At 29.6% G+C, this 11,336-nt stretch overlaps 2 protein-coding genes across 2 annotated transcripts; one reads left to right on the top strand and one right to left on the bottom strand.

The window, feature by feature from the left end:
• Window positions 1-2,091: 2,091 nt before the first annotated feature.
• Window positions 2,092-5,916, top strand: LOC110605019. The gene is made up of 3 exons (XM_021743309.2): window positions 2,092-4,199; window positions 4,449-4,539; window positions 5,121-5,916. The coding sequence occupies exons 1-3, from the start codon at window positions 2,247-2,249 to the stop codon at window positions 5,309-5,311; spliced, it is 2,235 nt and encodes a 744-aa protein (XP_021599001.1). The 5' UTR covers window positions 2,092-2,246; the 3' UTR covers window positions 5,312-5,916.
• A 208-nt stretch (window positions 5,917-6,124) lies between these two features.
• Window positions 6,125-8,640, bottom strand: LOC110605020 (CBS domain-containing protein CBSX5). Its single transcript, XM_021743310.2, has 2 exons — window positions 8,078-8,640; window positions 6,125-7,332 (listed from the first exon to the last, which is right to left on the bottom strand). Exons 1-2 carry the CDS (start codon window positions 8,422-8,424, stop codon window positions 6,501-6,503), a joined length of 1,179 nt encoding a protein of 392 aa, XP_021599002.1. The 5' UTR covers window positions 8,425-8,640; the 3' UTR covers window positions 6,125-6,500.
• Between the last annotated feature and the right edge of the window lie 2,696 nt (window positions 8,641-11,336).

Genomic DNA, 11,336 nt, shown 5'->3' with positions numbered 1-11,336 from the left:
GAGGAGGGACTATTTCGTTGACTTAAATAAACGATAAGGATGTTTTAATAGATGTGAGAAAAGATAGGGACTATTTCATTGATGGAAAAAATAATAAGGACGTTTTAAAAGATATGAAAAAAGATAAAAATATTTTAATAGATTTTTGAAAATGTAAGGACTAACTTGTTAATAATTACAATATACAAGGACTAAATAAATGGTTTTATTTGAGGGTAAAATTGGATTTTAAAAATTTTCTCTCTCCTCCTTTATCTAATTTTAACGGAAAATAGGACGGAAGGACTATTTCGTTGACGGAAATAAAATATAAGGACGTTTTAATAGATTTTTAAAAATACAGAGACTGACTTGTTAATAATGGTAATACTCAGAAACTAAATCGTAAATCACCCTAATAAAAAAACAAGTACGAAAATTAGGAGAAAAGACCGGTGAACAGACCCATCAGCCCTTCCGTATTTAAACAATAACTTGAAAGGAAATTATTTTTATAAAGAGAAAGTAGAGAAAAACTTTTATTAGTTAGGAGATTATAAAATCATCTAGCATCATTAGCCTCGATAAACTATACCCGAAATATGATATTATTTAACGCTTTTATTTTTTTATTTATTTTTTAAAATTAAATTTTAACCATTTACTCTTTAAATTTATTATTATGAATATTTTTGTTATTTTATTTTTAAAAATACATTAAACATTTTTTTAATTATATTTTAATTTTAAGTAATTAAAGTTTAGATACATTTTAACGAATTTCTTAAAATAGGGATAACCATATTACTTGGGACTTTTGAATTTGCATATTTAATTAATATATACTTTTATGTTAATTTTGACATCAAATTTTATTAAAATTTTAAAAAGAAGAACAAAGTAAGCTCCGTGAACTTGCTGTTACTTTGTTGCTTAAGGATTAAGAAAAAAGTATGCTAAATATTTTGTTATATAATTAATATGATTAATTGAATTGATAAGGACGGGAGTTTTTATGCTTTTTTTTTTTTCTCTTTTTGCCAATATAATAATTAAAATTTGATTTTGTTAAGATGCATTTTATTTTTTAAATATATCAAAATAGAAAAAATAATATTTTTTAAGATTTATAATAAAATTTTATATTAATGCACACGAGTTTGAACACATAAAAAAAAATTTATTTTTAAATATAAAAATACTGTGCTGAGTCAGGAATATTTAGTTCAAATATAAAATATTGACCGAATTTAATTAATTTAAATTTTTGATTTAATTTTTTATTTATTTTGGTTTAGTTCAGTTTTTAATTTTAAAAATTTTGATTATTTTAGTTTGGTTTAATTTTAATAAAAAAATTTAAAAAATTAAATCGAACCGATTAGTAATAATAATATATTATTTTTAATAATATAGATAGATTAAATTATATTAAAATTAAAATATTTTAATAAAATTTTAAAATATTAAAAAAAAGTGTATAAAATAAATAAAATTATTAAAAATAAAATTGATCAAACCAAATCAAATCGAACTGAATTAATCTGATTCGATTTAATTTCTGATGAAAATTGATTCGGTTTAGTTTTTAAAAATAAATAAATTTTGATTTATTTTTATTAAGAGTATGTTTAATTGACTAATTAATCATTAAAAGATAGATAATTATACCTTTATAAGTTTATTAAAACTTAAATTTAATATAATAAACTAATAACATTACTACTAATTAAAAATAATATTTTATTCTATTAGTTATAAGAAGATATTATTATCTTTATATTGTTTAAACTTTAATTTTTTTTTCTATATCTTTAAAAATGTCATTCTTTTATTAATTTAATATTTTTATAGATAATCACTTATAAAAATTTATAATATAAATATTGTAGATTTTAATTTTAATTTTTTTAAAGGATAAATTAATTTTCATAATTAATCATATTACAGGAAATATATAATGTTAACGGAAATTAAAAATAATTTTGAAGAATATATTAATATATTATTTTTTAAAAATTTAAAATAAAATATTAAATTTTAGTGAATTATAAATTCATCTAATGGACTTGCCTTGCGGACCCGTTTCTGAATCAGTTATTTTAAACGACACACCGTTTTTCAATTGGGCGCGAACCAACCAAGATGTCAAAGCCTTCGCTGCGAGGGTGCTAGCAGCGAGGCTAAACCACCTGAGAGACGAATGCTCTCTGTTGCTAATGTAACGTAGAAAGGAAACTCACGTCCATCACTGAACAAAATCTCCAATGAAAACCCTAATTGTGGCATACCCAATTAGCTACACAAATTTCCAATTATCCCCTTCAAATTTTCTTTTTCACTTTCCGTCACTTTCACCGGGAAATACAAAATTAATTCATGTTTCCCTTGCAAAATCTTTCTGCATTCCCAAACCCACCAACTGCTCCACCATCAGTTCACCCGCCACCTCTGGTTCAGTCAGTTGCGGTGGTTGGGACGATTTGAGTCTCGGTGGTGATTTGGTCAGCTCAGGTGAGTCAAATCAGCTTCGTGATTTTCTTGTTTCTAGAGGAATTGATGACAAACAACATGTTTTTATGTTTCTATTGGGGACTTTTTGTGCCTTTGCTATTTCTAGGGTTAGGGTTTCGTCAATTATCATATTTCCTGCTTCTGTATTGATTTTTGCTATTGGGTTTTCGCTTGGGTTTCTCCGTGGGGGGAGTTTCACTGAGTTTAGTGTGAATGCAAGTAAGAAGAGGACAAAAGATGAGAGCTTTAGAGTGCATGCTGAAAGATTGAGGAGTTTGGTTGGGGTGTTTGACGGGTTTTATGCTAAAGTTGATGATTTGAAGAATTCAATACAAAGAGCTATTGATGCTAAAGAGATTGAATTGACTGATTTGGAAAATTATATGAATGTCATTGGATTAATACAGGCATCGGCTTTGCATTCTAAAAATGTTGTTGAGGCCACCATTGATGGAATAGGAAATTCTAGCAGTGTGTTGGAAAACCAGAAGTCATCCAGTAGAAAAAAGAAAGAGATTGGAGAAGTTGGGTTAGAGATCTTGCAATTTGTTGGGGGTTTGTTTGGTGCAAAACTGGTAGATTCAAAGCCTAATAAAGTGAAAGACAAAGACAATGTAAAGCAAGGGGCCGTGCAAGGTGTAGCAAATGATCAAGCTCAAGGAAACAGCTCAACTCTGGTGATGGAAGACGGGAATTCTGTTGATAATGATAAAGGAAATAGGTCTTCCATGTATACCAAAGATCTAAAAAATAAGTCTGCATTAGATTGGGACAGTGAAAGAAGAAATAGAATAATATCAGAAAATGCCAAAATGAACACAGGAGAAAAAGCTGGGAATGTAAAGAGATCTGTTGACTCTGAAGAGTATTCTTACCATAGTAGCAGAATGAGGTTTGTGGATAATCAATCTGTCTCATGGAAGATGAACCAAAATAATAAAACTGAAACATGGAAATCCAATGACAATCTGCGTGACTCTATGGATTTTGATTTCAGTTACAAACATATGGAAACTGAATCTTCCTTTGTTCAAGAGCAGATGTTGAAGCAATCTAGTGGTGCTTACAAGTCTTCTCACAGCAGGAAGATTAATGATGAAACTTACAGATCTCAATTCAGAGAAGAGGGTCTAAATGATGATTTCTGGTTGGCTGATCATCATTCTGTATGGGATAGTGAAATTGGTCCCTCTTCATCTTCAGTAGTTTCAGATGATGTGATGTTTGACAGGTATATTACTGAAGCAAACAACCTTCTGAAACAAGCTAAGGAATATATAAGGATAAAACATGATGAAGAGCATGTGGATATTATACTGTACAAGTCTGCCAAGTTATTCTCTAAAGCCCTAACCATGAAGCCCATGAGTTTGTTGGCCATTGGCCAATTGGGCAACACATATCTCCTCCATGGAGAACTAAAATTAAAGATCAGCCGTGAATTGAGAACTCTTCTCTCAAGAAGGGATCCCTTATCGTTTGAAAATCGACGTACAGTAGTAAAAGGATTGGATGAGCAAGTAGCAAATAAAGATAAAATTGCATCTGCTCTTGTTAATGTGTGTGAAGAATGTGAAGGACTACTTGTGGAGGCAGGCAGAAAATATAGGATGGCATTATCAATTGATGGAAATGATGTAAGGGCACTGTACAATTGGGGCCTTGCTCTCTCTTTCCGTGCTCAATTGATTGCAGATATTGGACCAGTAAGTATTCACCATGATATTATGAGCATTTATAATATTCTTCTTCCAGTACACGAGAAAATAAAGAAAACAGCAAAGACCACAACTAACAATAAAAAGCAACTTCCATCTTATTAGACCTTTAGGTTTGGTGTCCCCTTTTTTGTGCGAGTGTTGATAGCATTAGCTCAACTAGGCAGCTTACTTCTAAGCAATTAGCACTTGGTGCTGAATCTTATAAGTTGCAATTTGTATGTTGTTAAATCTCAGGAAGCTGCTTTTGATGCTGACAAAGTGTTCCTGGCTGCAATTGATAAATTTGACGCTATGATGTCCAAAGGCAATGTTTATGCACCAGATGGTAAGGGTCTCTCTCTCTCTCTCTCTCTCTCCCGCATGGGATATTGATTTTAATACAACTGGAAGATAAATAATCTAATTTCCATCTTTTTAAATGCAATTTATGCTGGAGAGTCTATAGCACGAACTATGTGGCATGTAGAAACATTTGCCAAAGAGATATTTTTATGTTATACCAATGTTTGGTGGAACATAAACAATAGTGATATTCACCAACCAAATAAACTAATCATAGGGACATGAATTGTCAACATTACATTGCATTTCCTGGTCTTAATCATTTGTTAAGTTTTTTTTAACTAGTATACTCTATGTTCACCGACTCAATTGGATATAGGTAGACTCCTGTCTTACCTGGGTCCCAGGGGGCACTGGATTGTAGAAGTTGAACACATGCTTATTTTGAATCTTCTTTAAGGAGATTGGCACTATCTTTCAAAATGTCCATAGGAATGCAAGAGTAAATTATTCCCTAAATGCTTGGTAAAACTAATGGTTTCATGCGGTGCCGAAAGGGTTATAGAAGTAACAAATGGAACATCTGTATATATGTACTGAATTTGTTTTATTTCCTGAATGCAGCTTTGCTTAGATGGGGTGTGGTTCTGCAGCAAAGATCTCGTTTACGGCCACGGAATAGTAAAGAGAAGGTGAAGTTGCTGATGCAAGCAAAGCGACTCTATGAAGATGCACTCGATATGGACTCCAACAATCTCCAAGTAAGAGAAGCTTTATACTCATGTGTAGCTGAGCTTAATCGCAGGCTTCTTTAATTGCCAGAAGAATGAGTCCGATCAAGAGCTCCTCAATTGTATTCTCTCCTTGCCCCTCTTGGTTTTCATTCTCGGGGGTTAATATTTGCTGGCCATCTTATATTCCTATGAACAGAGAATAATATTGGGAATAAGAAAAACTCAGAATATTGGGAATAAGAGAAACTCAGAAACCAATCTTACTGTTTTCTACACAACAATTGTCCATCATCAAATCCAGGAACCAATGTCTATCAGTTATGTTTCCTCTCGCTTCTCCTCGTGCCCTTCCTTTTCAGGGCCTCTTCAACTGACGCCGCAATTGATTTTTGTCATTGAAACTCAGCGTTGTTGGGTTTTTTTCCCCCGATAAGGAAGGGATATTTTTGAGTTACAGTGTTGCGAACAAAAGTCATGTTAGGAAGATGGGAAAATTATGCATATTTTTCCCCCTGATAAGGAAGGGATATTTTTGAGTTACGGTGTTGCGAACGAAAGTCATGTTAGGAAGATGGGAAAATTATGCAGTGAACTATGCATGACTAGAATCACAACGGTCCACTGCGAGATATATCGATTGTGTAGTTATGTTAATTTTTTCTGTATGAGAAAATAATTTCTGATGAGTCGAGTCTTTTCAATATTATCTTGGCAAGTAAGCACTTTTGCAATTATTTTCATCTTACAGCGAATGTCCTTAAAAAATCACCATTTGATATTTGCTTCTGCGTGGGAATCTGCCTTACCAACGCAGGTTAACAAGTTCTGCAGCTGAACATTTCAAGTAGAAAAATCATATTATCAAGCCAAATGCATGTTTGAAAGCTCAGGACAAAAGCCAAATTCGCCATTTCTTTTCATATTACCAAAATAAAACAAGAAGATAAAACTAGACTCTTTTCTACGATGGGCAGCAGAGGAGAACTGGACTCGTCATAATCCCTTCTGCTGGACCCTGCTTTAATTAATTTACAAATTACATCTAAATAAACTTGAAGCACATAAGGTGTCAGCATCACAAGCCATACAAGCTCCACCATTTTCATGATCACTTCAGACCTAACGGGACACAATACTCGGAACTAAAAGTGAAGGAAGTATAATCCTCCCTCTCAAAAGAAACTATAAAAAGAAGGTAAGTCCTTATAAAGGATTGCTGGTTTTCAACATATTTTTTCGCAGTTCTTTATTTCTGGTATTATCTTGATCCCTACATCATTGACTTTAAACGTTCCCGGAAAACTTTCATCATTCCTGAGAAGGTAACAACTCCAACCAAAGTTCCATCCTCTTCAATAACCCACACATAACTCACACGATGAGAAAGTGCCTGAATCATTACTGCCACTAAAGAGCTCCATTGAAAGCACACAATTGCATCTGTAGTCCTCACCACTCTTGATGAATGCCCACCAAACCTTCCAATCCTTCCCAGTCCAAACTCCTCATCAGATGAAGATGAGTATGATGAACAAGATGAGGATGACGAAATTCCCCATTCTTCTTCCAGCAACTCCAGAGCTTCACCTAAATTTCTATGTTCCAGTCTTTCTTTAACCAAACATATCAGGTCCTCAGGTGGGTCACCACAGTCTATGTAAGCCAAAAGATCCCCAGCAGAGAGTGTGGCAAGTGCAGCAGCCACCGACTCGTTGCAAGAGTTGAGTGTGTATGGTGAGATCTCACCAATCAACTTGCCGTCTATGTCAACAATCGCAACCGCTGTTTGCTTCACAAGGGATTGGGAGATTAAGGGTAATGCAGAGGAGGCAGGCTCATCATAGCAGAGAGCCAAGGTGGATTTGGTGTCTACGATGTTGAGAGACTCAATGCTATGGTTAGGAATAGGGGAGAAGAGACCAATGCAGTTAAGAAGATAGCGAATTATGTCTTCTTGAGTTAGCCAGCAGTATTCACAATTGTTGTGGAGGGTGGAGTTAGAGGATGGTTTGGGTATCAGCTTTTTTCTTGACAAGGGGATATGAATTGGTATCACAAGGTTCTGTGCACCTTCAAGGATGAGATCTATAGCCTCCAACAAGCTGAAACAAAAGAAAATAGAGCAATTAGATAAGATAAATAAAAAATAAAAAATAAAAATAAATAAATAAATAAAAACAGAAATAGGTTAAGTGAAGATGGGATTTTTCTAATTGAATATCTTGGAATTGAACTACAATTCTAATTTAGTCATGTTTCACATATGGAAATTCACAAATATTATAATTAGAACCATTTTTTTTTAATTAAAAAATTAAGTAAAACCAGTTCTTAAATCATAATAACAATTCTTTTATCCCAAACTACAGTTTCTTTTTTGGGCTCTGCAATTAATTTCGCTTAAACTGCTAAGCATCATTAGTTAAGCAATTAAAATTCTAACGTTACTGCTAGATTTCAGAGCTATAATTCTAGAATGTTTGTGAATCAACCCAAGAATTAGGAAATGAAACAGCTCAAATTCACCTGACATGGAAAAGAACTTAAAAAATCCATATAGAACAATAATTTATTTTATTTATTTATTTTTACTGATTAACATACAGAAATTGAAATAATTGAAGCTCAGAGAATATATAATTTTGAAAATTACAATCCAAACAAGCTTTCTTCCACCTAAATTAAAAAAGCTACAGAACGAAACAAAAGATGAATTAGAGAGGAAAATGATAAAATTTTAATATAATTTAGCTCCATGTAAAATTAGCCAAACAAATTGAAATTGCAACTTCCAAAACCTAAATTCTAAATCACAAAAAACAGTTATCAAATAATTAATTAACAAACCTGGCGTTGGGCTCCAAGTGCCTAACAAGACCAGGAACCTTGGGAAGGAGAACAGAGACGGGCTCCTGAAGAGCTTTCCCTGGATTTTTCAGATTATCTTCTTTACACAAGAAGCAAATGATATCCACCATGCAAACCTTACTAATGCAACGGCATTCATTTGCATCAAGCTTAGACCTTGAAGCGTTACGGTGATGATCACAGCTCCATACACTCAAATACGGGTCACTGGATCTCCTGAGAGCCGATAGCGCGTCACCGACGGTTGCAGATACGGAAAGAGACCTGAGCGCAGGCTTTCCTAGGCATAGGTCAGTTACCTCACGAGCCAATAAACTCACTGCCATGCACAGAAATATCACAGAGGGAGGAGAGAGAGAGAAGAGAAAATGATGGTTATCGAGACGAAGAGCTAGAACGAAAAATAGAGAGAGAGAGAGAGAGTGTGTATGAGTGGAAGAGGGATGCGGAGGTGGAGGTGGAGGCGGGATTGTAATCGGCGGTGGCGGAGACAAAGTTGGAATTTTGGAGGGGACGACAGTTCGAGAATTTTGACGAAGGATTGCTTTTTCTGACTATTTATAGACCGGGTCGCGATGTTAATTTTATTTTTGATATGTATATATTTGGTAATAAGGCAGTGGGATCCACTAAGGTTACTAAATTCACAGTTCCATTGGTCCTTTTTTGTTAGGTGGAATAATTAATTTGAAAATAATTTAACAAATATGGTATTTTTGTCAGGGAGGGAACAGTTTTTTTAAATAGAAAATTTTTTTTATATACAATTAATGCTCCGTCCTGTTTATTTTAAATAAAATATTATTTTTATAATTTTACATATTTAAATTATTATAAAATTAATAAATAAAAATATATTAAAGTTAAAATTAAAATACTTTTAAAAAATAAATTTAAAATACTTGTTTAATTTAATAATAAATACATTTAAATAAGTATGAAGGATTTTAAATTTTATTTTATTAATTATAAATTTTTATTTTAAAAAATTAATTTGAAATATTCTAACTTCTTAAAATTTTATTTTTTTATAAATATACTTTAGTAAACTTTTTTACTTTACTTTTCTTGAAATTAAATCTCATATTTTTAATATTACAATATAATAATGAAAAATAAATTAATTTATTTAAAAAAAGTTTAGTATATGATTAGTAGCGAGAATTCAGTCGATTCGATTTAAAATTAAATTGAATTGAATAAATTAAAATTAAAATTTTAATATTTATAAAAATTAAATCGAATCGATTTAATGAAAAATTGAATCGAATCGAATCGATTTGATTCAATTCGATTTGACTTGAACAATTTAAATTTTTAATAATTTTTTTTATTTTTACATTTTATTTTTTATAATTTAAAATTTAATTAAAATATTTTAATTTTAATATGATCTAATCTCTTTATTATTGAAAATAATATATTATTATCACTAATAGATTCGGTTTAATTTTTTTAATTTTTTTTTATAAAATTAAATCGAATCGAAATAATTAAAATTTTTAAAATTAAAATATGAATCGAATCGAAATAAATAAAAAATCAAATCATATTTTTAAATTAATTTGATTTAATCAATTTTTTAATTTAAATCGAATATGACTGATTTCTAATATGAAGCCAATTTTTTTCGAATCAAAATCCTATAATATATATTTAAAAAAATTCCAATTTAATTTTGGCACTTTTTTTAAATAAAATATATATATATATTGTGCGAGTTATAAATAGTAGCTAGTTTCCACTCCTATAAAATCCTATTTGTCGTTGCACATTTGAACAGTTTTTTAAATCAAATGGTAAATTAGTTGATGGAGAAACTACAAGCAGGTCAATATCAAGCTACAGCAAATCTATTAGCTGGAAAATACTGGAATATCCATGGCTAGAGATATTTTCCTCATTTGCTGCCAAAACTATATGAAAGTTACACTTTTTTATCCATCAAATTCAACTTTGCTATTGAACAAAAAAAAAAAAAAAAAAAACCTCAAGGAGAGCCTCTCACTTTTGCAAAGAGAGTTTCTCTTTGTTTTTTTTTATTTGTGTTTTTTTTACCACCATCGTATAATCATTCTCTATTTTATTTGAGCAACAGAACAAAAACAAGCAGATGTTTTTCTATCGAATTTGGATATATTCTCTTTGAGATTTTTTTATATAAATAATTGATTCTTTAAATTCTTCTATAAACCAATGCTTATATAAAGGGATTGGTTTTAGATCTTTCGTTTGTTTTTTTTGTCCTTTTATTTTACCTAAGTGAAGTTATTTGTCTAATCTTTTAATTTTTATCATCTTTTATATTGATATGTAATATTTTTTTATATTTTATAAAAAATATTTATAATATTTAGGTGTCACGACATTTATAAATTTAATTCAATAATAATTACATTTAAATAAATCTAAAAAATTTTAAATTTTCCTTTCCAATATCATTTCATAAAAAAATATTTAAGTTTTATGAGAATCTCAAAATTCTTATCCATTCTTACTATGTGTCAGAACTCATTGATCCTATAAGTGTAAGGAGATAGATGTAGGAGCTCAATTTAAATAAATATCTTTTATTTTATTATTTTATTGATTTTTTTATTATTATTTCATAATTATTTTTTATTTTCTTTTATTATAATAATATATAATTTATTATTATAATTTTATTTAATTTTATATTATTTTTAAATCAATTTATTGTTAATTATTATTTTTTAAAATAAATATTTAAAATATTTTTTAATATTTAATAAAATTTAATATTTTTAAGATAGTACAATTGAAAAATTAATAAAATAAATTATCTTTTAAAATATTTATAAAAATTAAAATAGATAAAAAAATATAAAATAAAAAAGTATAAAATAAATATATATTCATAAAATAATTTTTTATAAAAAATAAATAGTCATTTTTATCTATTTTTTATTTATTAAAATATATTTTTAATAATATTATTATCAGTATTTGTAAATATATTTTTAATATAAATTATTAATCAATTATTTATAAATATTAAAATTTTAATTTTTAATTTATTTAATTTGATTCAATTTTAAACCAAATCGACCGAATACTTTTATATATATATATATATATATATATAAAAAAAAATAAATCTTATTTAAGATATTAATTCCGTTGGATTATTCAAATCCCTTCCTTAGAAGAAAGTCGTTTCTTACATATATAAGGAAATATCTGTGTGTATACAAATTTAATTAATAGAAACATTATA

Source organism: Manihot esculenta, chromosome 17 (assembly GCF_001659605.2).
Source record: "Manihot esculenta cultivar AM560-2 chromosome 17, M.esculenta_v8, whole genome shotgun sequence".
Taxonomy (NCBI): Eukaryota; Viridiplantae; Streptophyta; class Magnoliopsida; order Malpighiales; family Euphorbiaceae; genus Manihot; species Manihot esculenta.
The sequence above is the reverse complement of the archived record's forward strand: the minus strand, read 5'-3'. Positions and strand labels throughout refer to the sequence as shown.